The 20515-nt window shown below is 35.7% G+C and overlaps 2 protein-coding genes across 4 annotated transcripts in view; one reads left to right on the plus strand and one right to left on the minus strand.

Annotated features, from left to right (window-relative positions):
• Positions 1 to 5020, plus strand: part of LOC125070004 (S-adenosylmethionine decarboxylase proenzyme) — a 35572-nt gene extending 30552 nt beyond the window's left edge. The window contains exons 4-8 of the mRNA XM_047679669.1: positions 1801 to 1897; positions 2793 to 2953; positions 3548 to 3640; positions 4489 to 4644; positions 4876 to 5020. Of these exons, the coding sequence (XP_047535625.1) occupies positions 1801 to 1897; positions 2793 to 2953; positions 3548 to 3640; positions 4489 to 4644; positions 4876 to 5013 (645 nt within the window). The 3' untranslated portion in view covers positions 5014 to 5020. The remainder of the gene's footprint in view (positions 1 to 1800; positions 1898 to 2792; positions 2954 to 3547; positions 3641 to 4488; positions 4645 to 4875) is intronic.
• Positions 5021 to 5562: 542 nt separating this feature from the next.
• LOC125070078 (fatty-acid amide hydrolase 2-like) lies at positions 5563 to 19998 on the minus strand. 3 transcript variants are annotated; one of them, XM_047679771.1, is made up of 13 exons: positions 19829 to 19997; positions 19294 to 19560; positions 15161 to 15287; positions 14715 to 14886; positions 10328 to 10452; positions 10153 to 10242; positions 9743 to 9888; positions 9134 to 9216; positions 8027 to 8213; positions 6886 to 7008; positions 6450 to 6459; positions 6292 to 6419; positions 5563 to 5974 (listed from the first exon to the last, which is right to left on the minus strand). In XM_047679771.1, the coding sequence occupies exons 1-13, from the start codon at positions 19877 to 19879 to the stop codon at positions 5819 to 5821; spliced, it is 1665 nt and encodes a 554-aa protein (XP_047535727.1). In that variant the 5' UTR covers positions 19880 to 19997; the 3' UTR covers positions 5563 to 5818. The 3 variants fall into 3 exon arrangements, with proteins under 3 accessions (XP_047535727.1, XP_047535726.1, XP_047535728.1); XM_047679770.1 differs by having other exon boundaries at positions 6292 to 6459; positions 19829 to 19998; XM_047679772.1 differs by lacking the exons at positions 5563 to 5974; positions 6292 to 6419; positions 6450 to 6459 and adding an exon at positions 6527 to 6562 and having other exon boundaries at positions 19829 to 19995.
• Positions 19999 to 20515: the final 517 nt, after the last annotated feature.

Genomic DNA, 20515 nt, shown 5'->3' on the forward strand with positions numbered 1-20515 from the left:
GCTAAGTCCTGATCGTATTTCGCGTTGTCTCCCGCCAAAAGTGAATGAAGTTAAGCGATCTGACAGTTCGACGTGTGACGTTCGGAAAGTTGCACTAATTCTCCTTATGTATATGTAATACACACGTGTATAAATCTAACGCATACAAATAAATAAATTGGTAAATACTTAATGTAATGATCGCTACAATGTATGCAATTTTAATATTTTCTCGCCTCGTAAATTGGATTCGAAACTACGTGTGTACTTAACTTAATATATCTGTTATATACGATGTTTATATAACCGTTATACATGTTTTAATCACATGACCGACAATGTGTGCAATTTTCATTTCATTCGTAAGATTATCCTCGTATATTTATTTCATTATGGAAATTACAGCGTTAAAATAATTCTGAGGATTAAAGTAATTAATTTTATTAATGAAGTCTGGCCTGCGGTCTCTGACGCGATTTATTACAATATTTATATATACATTTGTTATATGCACATAATGGAGTAGAATTTCATGATTTTCCTGTGCTGTGTTAGCCCAGCAGTGACCTCCTGTCCTAAAGGCTTTGAGGCTATTAACGCAACCTCCCGTTAAATTATGCGTTATCTATTATGCGTACTCGTAAATTGTATTCTAAAGAAAGGAACGCGCAAGGAACTTATATGCATTATTTAAGTGCCCGGAATGTCCAACTTTTATTAAGGAGTCACATTTTTGTAAAAGAAAATGCCACTCATCAAATTAGAGGGTGACTCAAACATACGCCCAAAATCGTCGTATTAAGTTTTGCTCATTGTTTGCGCGTGGGTCAATTAAGCCCAAAATCATTTTATGTCGATATTATTTTACGCGGCTTAGTGAACGGGCAGTAATTGGTACGTAAGGAAAGAGCGTTATGTCTCCTCCAGGCGACAAAAGCTCTCTCTCTCTCTCTGTCTGTGTCTCTTTCTCTTGTATACGGTTTATTCACACGAGATGTTTAATAACAATTTTGTCATAGAATTATTCTCAAAAGTCGGTAATATTTTATTATACGTATAACGAAATCAACTTCGTTTCGATCTCGACACGACAACTCTTGTTTTTTTAAAGGAAATAATTGAATGTTATGCTCCCATGAGGTCATAAAAATATTGTATGGAATGTTGGCTAATAGATGCGAGCGTCGTGTTGCGTTCCTTGAATTAAAACAATTAAATATCTAAACAAACAAATTAATGTGTAATATAAGATTATATATTATCCATGCGTTTATATACTAATTGCTCTTTAGTAGGAGGCTAGTCGTACTTAGTTTTATGTAGTATTTATGAAGACGGTTTTTAGATTAAACTGATCAAAAAACCAGTCCAAATTCGACTTTCAATCAATGTCCGAGTAATTGAAAAGGCTGTCATTACTGAAATTTACAGCAACGGAATACTCTTGAATTTAATATCAGAAGTTCCCATTTAAAGTTCGCAAAAATAAGGTCACTATGAAAACAGTTTCGCGGCGTAAGAATGCTGACACTGAAACTTTAATCATTTTCTTAAGGATCAAAAAAGATATGCAAATTGAATGCTTCAACCGCTATTACGTCGACTCCTTCATCCAAAGACATCACTTCCTTAGTTATAACCTATAAACCTTTCGAGTTTGTTTGTTTTTTTTGGATTGTTGGATTATAAACAGCCTAGGGATGTAACATTTAATACTTGATATGTGAATTTCCGTCAAGTTTAATATTCTAAGCTAAAAGTCTTTATGGCTAAACCAATTTAAACAGTCCAATCATAACGAAGTATTCGTCTTCTTTTCAGGTTGAACTGCTGGACTCATTCTTCGGTGACGGACGCGCGTACATCATGGGCCCGGAGAAGGATTGCTGGTATCTCTACACGCTTCTACCTCTGGAAGGTAAGTCACGTTATCATGATGGAAATTTACTTTTATCAATATACCTCTAAAGGTTTAGTGGTGTAAGTTTTTGAGAAGCAATAGTTATTTATTAGGTGACTCTTTCTGGTCACACTAGCCAGCACCGATATGGATCAAGGAAATGTAATGAAAAGACTATACATGACTATGCATTTCCCGATTGACAAAGTGCCAACGTTCACAGGATACCCAAAGTTTTCTTAGCAGAGGTGAGATCGATACAAATTTCAGTCAAACCGTTTGCAACAAGGGAAAAGAGATTTTGGGATTAAGTCACGTCATCGTCTCTCAAAGCGGTTTCATTCCGACGTGATAAGCCGAAGTGCATTTTCGCAGAAGGGTGTCCCTTCTTCTGTTCGACCTTCTGAGCCTTCACACCTAGGCTCACCTATTCGCAGCTGATTCTCAGTACTTGACTCTTTTACTGGTGTCTAGATCAGTAAAGCCAATATGACAAGAATAAACAATTCAGAAAAAGGGTCACATATCCGTATGTCAGATGATTTTAAATAAGCGTTGCAATACTTGAAGCAATACTGAAATACTTGCTACTACTATCTATTGAGCCCACCTATTCGGTGTGATTATCTCGTTAGCCCAGGGGATTGAAATTTTCATTAGCATCCCAAAGTCTAGAAATTAACTGTATTTATACTTCGTGCCTCAGAACAAACGATGCGCTTCTCGAAGTCGCTTGTCCAGTGCCTATTGAAATTCTTGCAAGAAAAACTGAATAAATTAAACATGACTCGAAAATTGAACCAAGTCCTCATGACCAGCTACTTCAAGAGAACGACAAGGCAATCAACAATAAAAAAAAAACATCTGGAGTAGCCAATATTATCAAATCAATAATATAATATATTGTTAACAGGTACAGTTGACGCTTTGGAGAAAGAGCAACAAAACGTCGGCATCGGATGCGAGTCTTTGGAGCCTGATCAAACCATCGAGATCCTTATGTCTGACCTGGATCCCGCGGTCATGGACATCTTCACTAGAGCTGCCTCCGCGAACGCTGCTGAAGCCACCAGGGTGAGTTAACATATCAACAATTTAAAACAGAGTTCAAATATAATCATAAGAGATCAAACTAAAACTGATGATATAATGTTTAAGCTGGTGAGTCGGGTAACAGTTGGAGCTATGGTCACACTACGTCCTACAAAAAGGTTACGTAGCACAGTTGGGAAAATTTGACCTTCAGGAGAGGTTATTTCCACACCTTGATCCAGTGTCTGTTGGTGGATTGGAATTATTAACCAGTGTCCTAGGACTTTGTGCAGGCCCGTCTAGGGAGGTACCGCCCACATCACATTTTATACAGCTAAACAGCAATACTTGGTATTGTTGTATATCAGTTATAAGGGTGAGTGAGCCAGTGTAATTACGGGCACCAAGGACATAATATCTTGGTTACCAAGGTTGGTGGCGCATTTGCGATGTAAGGAACGGTTAATATTTCTTGAGGCGCAAAAGTTCTAAGTTGGAACAGTTGCTCGTCCGATTACCAATATTACAAAAAAAGAATTATAATTTTACTTTGAATCGGAACTAGACAAATTCTATAACACGTAGTCATGAAATAAATATATCTATGAATTAATCAGCATGTATAAATTGTTTCAGGCGTCGGGCATCGACAAACTGATCCCGGGGATGGTGATCGACGATTATCTGTTCGATCCTTGTGGATATTCCATGAACGGAGTGGCTAAAGATGTGAGTAAATTAAGAGATTTAGAGATCATTTCCAAAGTAACAAAGCCCATTGTAAAATATATTTTAGATACATGGAATCCATTTATAATAAACAGAAATTTCTGCTCTCTGGAATCAGAGATAATGAAGTTAATAAATGATCCAAAAGACTTAAAGATTTTCTTGTCTGTTTTTCTGTGTAGAATTAATATTGTATGTCGGTGTTTATTAAAAATTAAATTTCCTAAGTTAATTTTGATCGTATGATAAAATATTACAGCATATTTACTACTAAAGTATTTTAGGTTGTGTTGTCATTCAACATGAATAAGTAAAACTCATTGATTCGCAAAAACGTTTTAACTTTCCTATCACACTAGATAGTCTCGCTGATAGTGTATCATAGCAGCGTTTCCCAAACTTCTTGGCCTTGCCCAGTAATTTTTATTCTTTCACCTCATGCCCCACTAAAAGGTTTCATTTCACCAGCTTATGGTATGACACCATACCACATAATTAGCTTGATACAGCTTAGTTAGGGCAACTATCTTTTAATATTGTTAAAGCTTTCTCGTGTAGCATTCTAATGAGTTTATTTTATGTTTACTTTTTGCTTACGAAGAGCGATCTGGAACTCCCATCTGTAAGTTGGTGTTGACACATGTTTGGGATAAACTTCTGAATATTGGTAACGCCGAAATAATAAAGTAACCCCTAGAAGTAGCTCAGCTCGAGTGAAAATATTCAATCATTGCCATTGTAGTTTTGCTGTTGGCAAATTAGACCTCGGTTTTTTAGAAAATATTATCCAAGCGATAGATTAATTAAATCAAATATGAGCGATCATAACACGGACGGCTGTTCCCCAGGGCTGCTACATGACCATCCACATAACGCCCGAGCCGCAGTGCTCGTACGTGTCGTTCGAGTCCAACGTGTCGGCCGCCAGCTACGACGCGCTGCTGGCGCGCGTGCTGGCCGCCTTCCGCCCCAACAAGTTCATCGTCACCGTCTTCGCCACGCCCGTGAGTTTCTTGTGATACTTATTATTGACCTTCCATTCATTGGTTCGACCGTCCAGAAAAGTTTTATAACAAAACTAAATAGAAATATGTATATCATAAACATGACAATAAAAATGCATTTTAAGAAACCATTGAAAATGAAAGCATATACTTTTATTCAATTCACCGTTCTCTACGTAACAGTACGTAACATTAAAGTAAAATAGTATATAAATACGTATAACATCGCAGAACTCCCCGGGCGCCGACGCGTCGCGCCAGCTGAAGAAGTTCTCGTCGCTCGGCACGTACTCGCAGAAGGACGCGCAGCACTGCCGCTTCTCCGGCTACGAGCTGCACTACGCGCTGTACTGCAAGTTCCCGAGCTGAGCCCGCCGCGCCGGCCCGGCCGCGCCGCGCGCCGCCCGCCCCCTGCCGCGCCGCGCCGCCCGCGAGCCGGCCCGCGACCTGGCGCGCGCGCTGGCCGCCCCCCGCGCGCGCCCCGCGCCCGCGCCCCGCGCGCGCCCGCCGCTGCTGCGCGCGCTGGCCCGCGCGCTGCTCGCGTGCCGCTGCCGCGCCGGCTGAGCGGGCGACGCCGAGCGACGAGGGCGTTTATGAAGAATTCTTCGAGTGGATGATGAGTGATGAGAATCGATTTTACATAAATGTACAAAATTAGAATTAATAAAATGTCTAGAGTGAGGTATTTCTACAATAGATTACTGTATGCTTATACCTAGGAGATAAGTATCAGATGTCAGTTTAATGATTATATTTACTAAAGTGATAAGTGATTAATGTTTAGACGTAACGCGACGGTCCGTCGCCGGTGAGAGCGCTGCGGGGCAGGGGGGGGCGACTGCGGTCGGTCGGGGCGCGATAACGATTGTCGGAGATTTTAAATCAAATAAAAGATTTCTTCTCATTTAAAATGTCTTTTATTAACAAATTTGTAACAGAGCACCATATACGTTTTCATATAAAAATATTATTCAAATTTACAATTCCATCACCTACGGTAAATAATACTTTTTTTTGTATAAATAAGTTCATCGAAAAGCGAATTTATGATCAGTCTATCTTTTCCAGTCATTATTTATTAGAATCATTAGTCATTAATCTTCAGACATAACAGACATTTGAAATTTACACTTTATAGCTTTCGATAAATTATCTTCAGATAATTTTTAACCGTTTATGAGTCCTTTTGAGGGACTTTACAAGGAGGAACGAATCCTCCGAATTGCTTCTCCAAATGTTTGGCGACAGCTAAGCAGAGAGCTTCCTGACGCGGCGCTGCAACCACCTGGATACCGAGAGGAAGGCCCTCGGAGTTCAGCCCCAGAGGAACCTTAACACGTTAATGAATTAATTAAATGTACAACTACCCTATCGCTACGGTTAAATAACATTATTAATAGAATCAAAATTAATAGAACATTGTACCCATATTTCCTCAATAATTATCATTATTTATATTACAAATTAATTACATCTACGTTCACTAAATTAGAAATAATTAATGAGGACAGGGGACTGAATTATTTTTAATGTAAATTAAACTTTCAATTATCCAGAAAGCTCAGGAATTGCGTATTAAGAAACGTAGCATTCGTAAACGTACTCGATCCTGTATTTTAACTGGCATCGCGTCCAAAACAGTCCTACCTGAATAGCGGGGAACTTCAGCACGTTGAAGACGCCCCAGATCGCGAAGTTGTACGGGCGCAGCAGCAGCGCCGCGTGCGGGGGCGCGGGCGCGGGCGCGGCCGGCGCCAGCAGCACGCCGCCGCCGCCGCCGCCGCCGCCGCCGCCGCCGCCGCCGCACAGCGCGCGCTGCGCACGCACGCACACACGCACTCGTTATTGCCATACGTGTAAAGCTGGCCTCGACTCACTTTGAGCATGGCCATGATACTTAGTGCAAATCCGTAGTCCACTTCAATGTCAGAATTTAATATATTTATTAATATACGAAACATTTTTTGCCCGACTGGCGTTGTTAAACACAGATGAGTGCAACTATTGCACTATAATACGTAATTATTACGTTTGTTATAGACGTTACTCTAACATAGCCTTCTGGCATCCTGTCAAATATATAGTTATCAAATACGATGAGATTTAGTCATAAAGATTTTTTTACAAATTTGATAAAATCATAACCAAAGCTAACTCTTGTTGAGTGAATTCTTAACTTGACAAAATTGGTCGAGATTCGTGAAAAATGGAATAATATATTTATAAATCATAAATGCGTACAATGAGATCCTCCCGCAGGCTCTCCGTGAGCTCGTCCGCCCAGGCAGCGGGCACGGGCGGCATCAGCTGGTCGTCCAGCAGCTTGAGGATCGCAGCCACCGTGTAGTCGGACTGACCGATGAGCTGGAATATAAATTTTTGAACGTTAGTCACGACAAAAAAGACTAAATCAGTGATAAATAAGTAAATAAAATAAAAAAAGCCGTGCATCTTAACCGATGATTTCGGGTTCAAACCCAGGCAGGCACCACTGAAATTTCATGTGCTTAATTTGTGTTTATAATTCATCTCGTGCTCGGCGGTGAAGGAAAACATCGTGAGGAAACCTGCATGTGTCTAATTTCAACGAAATTCTGCCACATGTGTATTCCGCCAACCCGCATTGGAGCAGCGTGGTGGAATATGCTCCAAACCTTCTCCTCAAAGGGAGAGGAGGCCATTATCCCAGCAGTGGGACATTTACGGGCTGCTAATGCTAATGCTAGTTAGTATTTAACTCTATAGAGTAATATTTATACTATTTAGTGTTAATATTGTTTAATTAGTTTTTTTTGTAATAGAATCCTCTAAGTAAAGGCTTCCTCTAAATTGTGCCAAACCTTCCTTCTTTGCGACTTTACAGTTTGTATCCAATTTGGCCCCACTGTGTGTATATATTCGCCCAACCAATTTTAAGTCACTAATATTATTCAGTAAATGTTATCTTAATAGTTCCCTGTCTAATTAGGCTACACGCTGTAAGCATTTATCATATGTGATGCCCAACGAGTAAAAGAATCTCCAATGCTGCGACATCGAATCAAGTTCATCAAACTTAAGACAGTTGTAATGAAAATATTGTATGGCTACTAACATAAAGATTTTTGGAATTAACACTATAAGGGCTTGGCCTGAAGTAAATATTTATTATAATTGTTTTAGATGAAGAAATCAGGCATTCAATAATAATAGAGTTACTTGATTAGTAGAAATTTGGGTTGAAATGTACTTCGTATGTCGGCCTTAAGCTTTTGACGTTGCTTAGGTATTTTATTCGCTGAAGTCGGTACTTCGATATGCGGATCTTGTTTATATATGAAGTTTGAAATCATAGTTTAACAAAGATTTTTATTTTTGCTAGTTCCTAAGTAGCCGCCTGTACCTTCTTGCCCAGCTCCAGGAGCCCGACGGCCTCCCCCGCGTTGTCCGTCAGCAGCTTGGCGAAGCTCTCCGCCTCGCGCGACATGGCGTGCCTCCACAGCGAGAAGCAGTGGTCGAAGCCCTCGTGGTAGTAGGGCTTCGGCGCAGTCGCTGTCGACGTGGCCTGCGCGGACAGGTTCGACACCACTCTGAGGGAATATCACTTTTAATGCAATGCTCATCTCAAACTAAGGAAGAAGGATATAAACTATTTTTGTATATAATTATACAATTTATTTTAATTTTAAATGGACAGACTGACCCATGGAATGTAAGTTAGTACCATGGGATTTAAAATGTAAATTAATTAATTGAAATAAACAAAAAAAAAAGAAAATGTCTATTAATAGGCCACGGTTATAGTTCATGGTGCCATTTCAAGTTTAAAATTTACATTGTACCAAAACACTTTTTAAATCGATCAAAATATACTTAAAAAAGCTTAAATTCTTACAAGCACTTTGGAATGTAATCTTTATTAAATTAAATCTAAAATATGTATGAGTTTTATTGTAGATTCAATAAGAACCGGCAAGAAACTAAGTAGTTGCTCTTGTACAAATGACATAGATACGTTTGTTAACATTTTATTATCTATACTAGTGTCTCGTTCCGGCTTTGCACGGATGTTATTTATTGATTAAGGTCAAAATTTTACCGTCGCACTTAATTTGGAATTTATTATACCTCCTAATTTTATTCTGTATTACTTTTTTTTTATTTAGTAGGTTCACCAACAACATAACATTTGTATATATCTATTAATTTTAAGCTTATAAACTACTAAAAATAATTATAATTGTTATACTACGATAAAGATTAATTATTATTATTATTATTATTATTATTAATTTATTGTTAAACTTATAAAATTGTGATAAATGGACCAATATGATATAAATGTACTTTTTACCATATAGCATATTGGATTAATGTGTGATTAATTGTAGATTTGTATGAAGGGGACGAAAGGGGGGGGGGGGCGTGTCAAGGTGAAAAACAAGTTTGTCTTTATAAAATGAATATTGATAATTCTTCTTGTTAAGGGTAATAAATAATATATACTAACTTATTCATAGCTTTCCTCAAATCCGAGCATATTGGACTCACGCGGACATCTTTGATAGTTTCCATGTAGTAGATTTGAATATCCTGGAAAAGTTACGGAAAAATTAAATTAAATTAGAAAACCAATTAGTTCACACCGTAAAACCAAGTTATGAGTTTCTTTGACGAAACTCAATGAAATGTGGAATATTTTTTTCAATAATTTTTTTTTTTCTTTAAATATGGCTTCGTTAGGCGGTTGGACAAATGGGCCACCTGATGGTAAGTGTTCACCATTGTCCATAAACAATGACGATGATGACAATGAGTGTAAAATCTTAATAATTTCTTACAAACTCGAGAATTAAGATGTTATGCCTTGTTCCTGTAATTACACTGGCTCACTTACTCTTAAAGCCGGAACACAATCGTAAATCGTATTACCTAAACAGGCGTGCAGAACAGCGTACACAAAATCTAACTCTAAATTAAAATATACTATTGAACATCTATATCAAGATTAAACCAAACAAAATTAATGAAGATTAATGATCCAAAAAATAGAGAATGTACATATATCCAGGTTAGCAGGCAGCTCTACCGCCGGGCACCTGTTCCAAACATCTCGTACCTTCAGATGCACCTCCCTGTCGAGCTGCAGCAGATGCGCTTGTTGATCAGCGACGATCGCAGTGAGCGGCGCCAGGTCGGAGCAGTGTTTGCTGACGAAGCCCACGGATGCCATGGTGGGTTCTGCGCCGGAGCGCAGAGCAGAACCTACGACACAAAACATCTCAGCAAAGATCTTTATGCAGCCTGAATATGATATACAGGATGTCACAGAATGTACTGTAAGAAATATTAATCATTTCCATATCACCAATGAGCCACCGACCTTGGGAGGTAAGATGTTATGTCCCTTTAAAGCAGAGGCACAACAATTGTATCTAAGTATTGCTGTTTGGTGGTAATATATGGTGAGAGGGCGGTAATCTGTTGGGTGTGCACAAAGCCCTACTAACAAGTGATTAATGGCTATACCTTTTAAACTCGTATGCCCAGCCGTGGGATTGAGACCGAATAAGCCGCAGAAGAACGCGGGCATCCGAGTTGAACCACCAATATCGGAACCTAGGACGAAAATACATAGAAGAATAAATTTAAAAAGCCTTTTATGCGGTAATTTTGTATTGCAAAATATTTCCGTATAACGCACATAACGATATGGGGCTTGCGATTGCGGCAGCGAGGGCCGCCTCCCCTCCACTGGAGCCCCCAGTAGTGTGCCCCGTGTTGTAGGGATTGTTGGTCTGTCCGAACACCATGTTGCGTGTCTCTTGCCTGAAAACATTTCATAGACTTACATTTTCTTAAAACCTGAATAAAGTTACCACTTGGTGAAAAAAAAACAAAACCAAAAAATAAAAATATTGCAAAATTGACCTGATTTAATTAACTTTCCTTAACAAGTTAAAACTTTCAAACCTTAAAAACTTATACGGCATTTAGTAATAATATTATTACATACCTAAGACAATTTTACGCGTATTGTTGAATGTAACATTATTTTTTAATGCTACTTTCAACAATATGCTATAACACTTGGTGGTAGGGCTTAAAACATATACTCTATTACAACCATAAGGGGAGAAAAGCCAAAAAAACAGCATTTGGCAACAAATTTACGGATATCTTGGTGGAGAACTTAATCATCTATATTGATATTTATTATCTTGATATTCACTACGGATTTGCGAAAAAATGCGTTTTGAACGCCGTCGATACTATTATCGGAATTTTGGAAGTAAAATTAAAGTGGATATAAGTAGTAAAGTGCAATAGTGTTCTTTTATAAATAAAGATATATTAATACAAAATTCTTAGTAGTGCACAATATAGCCGAGGTATTAGCAAATCGTATGAAAAACGTAAATCTAAGGTTTAATACTAAAAGGTCTTATTTAAGGTTACATTACATTAAATCAAAAATTAAAAACAATCTCTATTCAAGGAGGTTTGCATAAAAAACGTTAAGGAATCTTTGCGTTACTTGGACATTGGAGGCCCAAATTACGCGTACCCTTATCGTAAGGCCAGTAATGACTATATCGTAGATTTTGACTTTCTAGACAATTATTTATTTTCATATCGTTTTTAAACGGGTTTATGCAAAGTAATAGACCCTGACATCTGCCCTCTTTTACAAGTGACTTAATTTATTTACTTATACTATTTTATTATTTAGCATACAGTAAATTTGACAATTACATATTAAACATTTCTAAATAAAATAAATAAATTATATTTCTTATATTATTTCTTTTTAATGCTTATAGGGCACAGATAATTGAACCAATGTCACGTGTGTTACGAATTGATTACTTTAAATCGCATCTCCGTCGATCGACCTCGATCGTCCAGATCAGGTTGTTTGAAGTAACACACAAGTAGCCTATGTGTGTGTAATGAGGCCGATCAACTATAGCCTATTCTAATCACAGGAGGATAACAATTTGACATAACTAGACATTGAAATGACGCGATATCATTGGTCGAAATCTTGAATAATCTATCGGTAAGCATTCGTGAAACAATGGCGTTTTAAACATCGGCGTAGTTTTTATCGTTATTATGGAAATAAAATAAAATTGAATATTACTTATATAAAATTTTAAGTAGATTATTGTTGTAACTTTATCAATAGTATATCGAGGAATTATATATCAAGATGTACTTGCAGTGCACAATGTAGCAGAGCAAACCAATTTCGTGGAATATATTAGGTACATATAAGGCTTTTTATCGCTACTGCTTTGCACTTAAATGCACTTTAAGGAGAGTTATATCATTACACAACATAATAGAATTAATAAGCTAGCCATCCACTATTTATCATGACAATAAATTTAACACGTTATAAAATATTCAGCAGTAATGCAGTTTACAATGTGCACGGTACGCCGCGCCGGTCGAGTCGTACGTTGACCGATAGAGTCAAGGCCCAACACTAGGGTTGTCACTCGAGCTATATTTGTCGAATTATTCAAATATATTTTGATATCTTAACTTAACAGTTCTTTACCAATATGGCTGGGACGCGAATCTTAACACAAGATTACGAGTTCTAAAAAAAGTAAAAGCACTGTACGGATGTTTAATTTGTATTTATAATAATTCATTTCGTGCTCAGCGGTAAAGAACATAATAAAAACTGACACAGCTATCAAAAATTGACAACCATCATTGAAGCCAACCTCATCAAAAGAAGAGAAAGAAAGATTAGTCCGTCATTGGGACTTTTACAGTTACTTTTCTCGGTAGAAACCATTTCGAACCGACGGTAGCTTTAAGTTAAATTTGTGCAATGACAACTTCAATATGTTTGAAAGATCCTACTAAATATTTTAAATAAAGTGTATCTTGAGTTGTAATTAAAAATAAAACGAGATACCAACAATGGCAATTAAATTATATTTTTAGGACTGATTTCATTCATTTACTAAATTAATTTTACTTTAAAGTGACAACCCTAAGTAACATGTTATTATACTTATATATAATATAAATAAAGGGAATATTGTGTAAGTTTAATACGATACGTGTACGTATATAAAGTGTACTTGAATTCTGATTCGGTTAACCGCGAGCATTGTGTAATAATTACGAAGTATGTTTTTGTAAGAGTTTAAACCCCGTACAATCACATTTGTTAACAAAATTTCATGATGTAACATTTCTTCTCGATTTAACCTACTTCCCGAACCGGTGGTAATTATCTTATTCATTGTAATTGTAATATAATCGTCCCTTCATAAAGTTATTGATTTATGATGAACTCCTAAAAACCATTATTAATCATTCACATTAGAAACGCATTAAGGACATTATACTTTTAGCTGATCGTTTACGATGTTGTTATACAGATAACTTGGTGGTAGGTTTTTGTATAGTACATTTGTGGTCCGGTTTGAAGGGTGAATGAGCCAGTGTAAGGCTCCAGGGATTCGAGATGTATCCTTGGTCTTAGCTGGTACCTAATCTGGTTTAGGTTGTTAGCACATTGGCGATATAAGATGAATTCAAACAGCGCTAATTTATATAGGCAACTTTTAATTAAAAACTAAAACACACGTCACAGACAAAGTATTGAAGAATTGCAAACAGTATACATAAACTTCGGACTCTTGAAACTGTCGATTTAAATATAGAATTTATCTTAACTTTTGCTTTAATTTTCTCTACCTGGCCAATTTTACAAACTAGAAACGGTTATGATTCGTTCATATTTTAATCCGATCCAAATTCGACTGTTCCTCACAAAAATAAACCTCAGCTCAATCGCAACTGAGGGTCAATTTTATGATTTTTGATACGATCCCGATTATATTTCGATACAACTTCAACTGTACAGCAATAAAATAAAAAAATAAAAATATTATTACAAAATTGACCTGATTTAATCTTAACTTTCCTTAACAAGTTAAAACTTTCAAACCTTAAAAACATATACGGCATTTACTAATAATATTATTACATACCTAAAATAATTTTACACGTATTGTTAAATAAAACGTTTTTTTTTTATGCTACCTTCAACAATATGGTATAATACTTGGTGATAGAGCTCTCTGCAAGTCAGTCTGGGTAGGTACCACCCACTCATCAGATATTCTACTGCCAAACAACAGTACTCAGTATTGTTGTGTTCCGGTTAGAAGGGTGACTGAGCCAGTGTAACTACAGGCACAAGGGACATAACATCTTAGTTCCCAAGATTGGTGGCGAATTAAGGAATGGTTAATAATTCTTATACCGCCATTGTCTATGGGTGGTGATGACCACTTACTATCAGGTGGCCCATATGCGCGTCCGCCAATCGATGCCATAAAAAAAAGTATACCAATGATTGGCACAGAGACCTGGGGTCTAAGTATAGTGCATTCGAAAATTGGACCGTATTTTGTAGAAATGTTTTAATTCCATTTTGTTTTCACTATGAAAGGCGACATATAACATACTTAAGTTTCACATATGACCTCTTACATTAACAGTGGAATCAAGTCACGACGAGGTTATAATCGGAATTTACTTTTCACTTACGACCTTTGTACATTGCACAGCAGTAGTGTATAGGGTGTTTAGACCACATGTGCTTGAATACAATATTTAAATTCATTTTGTGATGTTCGTCTACCTTAGTGAATTTATTTTTGAAAATTGTACTAAAATCTTATGTCTGTTATTTAGAGATATACTAGATGAATATATAGGTAACGGCTTGGTGCATTTGACCATTGGTACTTTTAAATTTAATAAATATAGTATTTTTAATAATTGTCGATTCAAAAGTGCTCGGAGCCAACTCGAATAAAATATTTGATTTTACAAAGGTTGTTAAGAGACTCGAAAACATTTTCTAGCCAGCATTACACTACACTTTGTAGTCTTAAATTAGTTGAGAGAAACTGTCAGCGGGCTCAAGCCAAAGTATAGTGCTGAATCCGACAATACTTTCATAATCCGTTGGGAAGGGAACCCTAGAAGAACAGAAAGAAGGCACAGGACAAGCAGCTTTTCATGATTTAAAGTAACACAAAACTTACCATTTGTTAATCTCAGGTACATTGGTGACAGCGACGGGTATGGCGCCGGCGGCGCGCACGAGACGCACGCATTCCGCGTCCTCGTCCGCGCGGGCGGACTTACGCGCCCGGACCCCGAGAGTGTGCAACATGCCTTTAACTGCGTGACTCTCCTTCGCAGTAAAAGGAACCCCTAGAGTACCATTTGCCATAATTAATATATAATAAATTAAAAAAATATACACGTAAATATTCACATGGGGCTCAAGAAAGCAACAAATAAAGACGGCGGTTACTCCAACGGTATATACCGAATCAGTGGTAGATTTAGAGTCAATTAATGCTTCAAATAAGTCGTCTTTGATAAATAATCTTTTGATCTCTGACATATCAAGATACTAATCTAATACAAGGTATTTTTCAAGGCATAACATATTAATATAATGACAATTATTATCTGTAATCACCTAGAAACGGTTTCTTCTTAAACTCCTCTTCGGACAATCCATTTTCAATCATCTTGTCAACTTCTCGGGCTTCTTTAAGCGCTTCCTCATATCTCTCATCGGTGACTGCATTAAGTATCGGATTTACCTGCAATACATGCCGAATTATATTGACCGAATCCTTACTGCTGTGTCACTGCTGGTCCTCTTCTCCTTTTTGAGGATTAGAGTTTATCCTTTTCGCTCCTCTAAATTTTCATTTGTTTAATTTATTTCGGCGGTGAAGGGAAACATAGTGAGGAAACCTCCATGTTTCGGATGCACATCTTCCACACTTGAACCACCAGCATTGGAATACCATATTGGAATAACCCTCTTAAGAAAAGGGACCATAATCCAGCAGTAGGACACTTACAGGCAGTTACTTTACTTGAATTGTAAAGGAGTAAAGGTACAAATATTATTATGAATACATAATCTCTCTCTCTCTCTCTCTCTCTCTCTCTCTCTCTGTTACTATTGGATTATTTTATATTTATTATAATCATCGGAAATTATTATTAAGTGTACTGTTACGACTGTAACATGCAAAACAAAGGATCACAAATACGATTTCGGTATCTTCACGTGATAAAATGATAAACTTTGTACGATATTATTTATTTATTTATTTATTTATTTATTTATTTATGTACCAACAGAGTATACAGAAAATTATATAAATGAAAAATGTGTACAAAGGGATAACTTATCTCTAACAAGAGATCTCTTCCAGAAACCCTGAATTTAGTGGAGATTATTTGTAATACATATTTATGGTGTAGGTACAATATCAATTAGTTTTATATTATAGAATTCAAGTAGACTTAGCGATAAATGAATATATTACACACTAAATACAAATATATACATTAATATATACCATTATCTATAATATATATATACATTCAACTTACATAGATACAAAAAAATATATATACATACATATAAAATAAATTAAACTTAAGTGGCAAGAAAGTGTTGCTTAACTCTGATTTTAAAAGATTTTATCGTAACATTATTATGGAAAATATTAACTGGAAGAGAGTTCCATAGGCGAGCGGCAACAACGGAAAACGAGTTACCATAGGAAGTAGTATTAAAAAATGGTACCTCAAGAGTTTTCGACGCCACACATGCGCGTACTGGTCTTTCACGAGCAGGACAAAACAGAAAACGCTCATGTAGGTAATCAGGGCTACCATGGTTTAATATATTAAAAAGAAGCGATAATATGTGCAAGCTCCGGCGAAGTCGGATAGGAAGCCACTTTAACTGACGTCGAAATTGAGAAATGTGATCAAATTTGCGCAGACCGTAAATGAAACGAATGCACAAATTTTGAAGTCTATCTAGTTTGTCAAGTAGCTCTTCATTCGCATCAAGATAGCAGATATCAGCGTAGTCCAGGATGGGAAGAAGAAGGGATTGTGCAAGTAATATTTTTGTTTTAAAAGGAAGGAAATTCTGCAAACGTTTTAGAGAATGCAGAGAGAAATGGGCACGTTTACTGACTTCGTTAACCTGAGCTCTCCATGATAAATTGCAATCTATGACTAACCCCAGATTAGTAGCTTGGTCGCTATATGCAATTTGAGTTCCATCATAGACAATTGATGGTACAATGTCCCAATTAATTTTGCTACATAACTGTCTGGTACCTATTACCATTGCCTTCGACTTCAAGGGATTAACAAGGAGCCCAAAGGATGTAGCCCAGTTCTTAATTTCAACAAGATCATGATTGATATCATGTATGGTCGAACACAGATTTGATAAGGTGGCGTGTCTATAAAGCTGTAAATCGTCTGCATAGAGATGGTAGTGAGAAGAAATAACTTTGGTAATTTCATTAATGAAGATTGAAAACAGAAGAGGAGAAAGTACGCCGCCTTGCGGAACGCCAGCAGAGAGATCAGCCCAGTCCGAGGAAGCCTCATCAGACTTTACCATCTGCCGACGACCACGAAGATAAGATTGGAACCAATCAATCACAGGCTGAGCAAAGTTAAGTGAGCGAAGGATACCAAGCAATACATCAAAGTCGACTGAATTAAAGGCATTGCTAAAATCGAGCAAAATGAGAATAGTAAACTCTCTTTTGTCCATAGCGAAGCGAATGTCTTCAGTGACTTTAAGCAGTGCGGTGGAAGTACTGTGACCGGAACGGAAACCGGATTGAAAAGGACTAAGGAGATGATTATGTGTTAGGAATTCTGACAGTTGCTTATGTACAACGTCTTCAAGGATTTTTGATAGGATAGGCAAAATAGAGATGGGACGAAATTGTGACGAATTATGATAAACTAGTGGTGCAACAACCCATCGTGGAATGTTAATTTTAAGTTATCGACTCAGTGACATCCTCGTAAGAATTAAACGTTAATTAATATAATATTTAATTAAACAATAAAATAAATCGCATTAAGGATTAAGCTTAAAGAAATGAGAAAATTCAACGAACGATTTATAAGATTTACAACGGCACAGCACCATCCGAAGTGGTGCTGGACAGGATATTTGATTACTAACTTTTTAAACATTTTAGTACCAAGACTCTTTTTTTCATAATTATGATATATCTCTACTATATGTCAAATCATGCCATTAAAGTTGTATAACTATCTGATGAATAATTCGGCACTGACGGCGGCTACTCCGACGGAAAAAAGAGCGTTGAACTTCGAAGGACAAGTGGTCTAACTTGTAACCATAAAAAAACCGTTTATTAAAAAAAAAGTGAAAGTGCAGGCAAGGAGATAATTAAAGGTCCAAACCTCGAAAACACGTAAACAAATATTGCAAATATCAAGTCGAGTTAGTATAATACAAAACTTGCAGTCATTATCTTATCTTTATGTAAATCCATTGTTTATTATTAGCAAGAACAATAAAGGTTAAATTATTGATAAATGCTGATTTCGCCAACACACTTTTCTTTACTAATTTAACACACAAAAACTATCAATGGCCTATTAATATCGAAGAAGGTATAAAGATGAACGAATGTTACTTAAACAAAAGTTATTTATATTTAAGTATTGGTACTATATATATTTGCTAATAGCTTTTTTCTATGAAATAGGTAGGTGGATTGGCAAATGGGCCATCTGATGGTAAGTGGTCATCACTGCTCACAAACATTGGCACCGTAAGATATTTTAATAATACCTTGCATCTCCAGTAAGCCACCAACCACCAATATAACCAACCTTGGGAACTAAGTTATTCCCTTGTGCGTGTAGTTACACTGGCTCACTTATCCTATAAACCGGAACACAACAATACTAAGTATTGCTGTTTGGTGGTCGAATATACAATAAATGGGTGGTACGAACTTTAATCCACTTTAATTTTACTTCTGAAGTTTTAACAGATTCTTTTAAATTCAAGATAATAATATGAACAAAAAAACTATGTTACTATAGATTACTCAAGCTTAACCAATGATATCACCTCAATTAAATATCAAATGTTGTTTATTTGGCCTTTGTCCTCTTGTGGTCGGAATAGGCTATAAATTAATGTGCAAATTGAAATAGGATAATGTCTTTTGTTCCTGTCGGACAAATTTCTATATGATCTTTGTTCCACTAAATATTTGGACAATATATAACACGAGAGCCTAAGATATGTTAAAAGCAGCTATAATGATTTTTTTTAGTTACTTATAACAGGTAAGTAACTTATTTATAATTTTAACAGTTGACATTCTTTTGTTTTAATGTCTTTCGTTTTTTTTTTAATCAGATTAAAAGTGTATTCAGTTTAAGGCTTTAAATTAAATACAGATAACTAATAAGCAATAATTAGGAGTTTAATATAACTTGATGTAATTATTACCATGTTTGTCCATGTGTGTGTGTATGAACACATACATCACACATAAATCTTTAATGATCTCATTAAAGATTTACATTTTAAATGTATTTATTTTTACGATTTTAGTTTCAGATTATAACACAGTAAAATCAAGGTTTTTATAAAATACTAATATAATATATACTAATTCACACATATTTGAATATTTTTTCTAATATATGTTATGACTTATGAATAAATATATAATAGTACAATATATTACAATGACTAATGATTTACACAAAGCCACAAACCTGTTTAATTCTTTCAATACATGCAGTCACAAGATCCTCCGACTTTAATTCCTTTTTCCTTATTTTCTCTGCCAATGTTACTGCACTTTCCATAAGAATGGCATGTTTCTTCTCCAAGTCTGGAAGTGCATGCCGTTTACCATCCCAGTATAAAGAGAATAGGAAGTCAATAAACTGGTCCAAGTAATAACGGAATAAAAAAAATAGTTTTTTTAACAAATTTATCATCACATCTTTACATATTCTGTTTGTTTTGGATTTGCGTCTCTGAAAATAAATAAAATAATTTGTATTTGTCTTTATAAAAACACTTAAACAATGCAAGTTCAACTTCACCAACAGAAAAGTATGTTAAACGTAAGTACTAATGTGTTTTTTTTTTTAAATATATTTCGGATTACATAAATACAAAGGCACATCCTTCAGGAGTTATGTAAATATACATTTTTTATTAATTAAAATATTTAAATTAAGATTTTTACGTAAATACGTTAAATGTAAAAAAATAATAATCATAAATATTTATAAAACTTACTCCTGATTTATCTTTTTTAGAAACACTACCAGAATGTTTGTCAGTTGCCATCACTAATATATTTTTCTGCAAATAATTAAATATCAAACGAACATTAAACTTATTAAAATTAAATATTAGTTTTTCACTTAACACTTCTAAAGTTCTTACTATGAAGTATGAATATGAAACTAATTCAAGTTAATGACAATTCCGATTTCTGACGTAAAATGAAAGTCAAAGCTACCAACTCCTAAAATACCACTGCACCACTGAAGCAATGCGAGAATGCGTGACTGGCGAAAATAAAATTAAAATATAAAATGTATCGTTTAATTGAATATTTAATTAATTAAAAAATATTTGTGCGATATATTAAATTAATAAATATGATCGAGGAGTAGGTAAAATAAAATAAGCCACCTGACATCTTACTATAAAACAATTATAAATGTGTTATTTTAAATTACCATTCTTAATTAATCGATTAAAAATAATTTTAAAAACGGTATAATTTTCTTAATTAATCAATGAAAACTAACTTAAAAAAAGATGTAATTTAATAATATAAACTAGTATTTAAAAAAAAAACTGGTTGACTTCGCTTTATATTAGTATCTACCTAAATTATTGTAGGTTGGTAATGTACTTTTTTTTCGTTTAATTTATTTAATGATTTACACTACTCTAATGGCTGGGTCGTCATTT

This window comes from Vanessa atalanta, chromosome 16 (genome assembly GCF_905147765.1).
Source record: "Vanessa atalanta chromosome 16, ilVanAtal1.2, whole genome shotgun sequence".
NCBI classification, from domain to species: Eukaryota; Metazoa; Arthropoda; class Insecta; order Lepidoptera; family Nymphalidae; genus Vanessa; species Vanessa atalanta.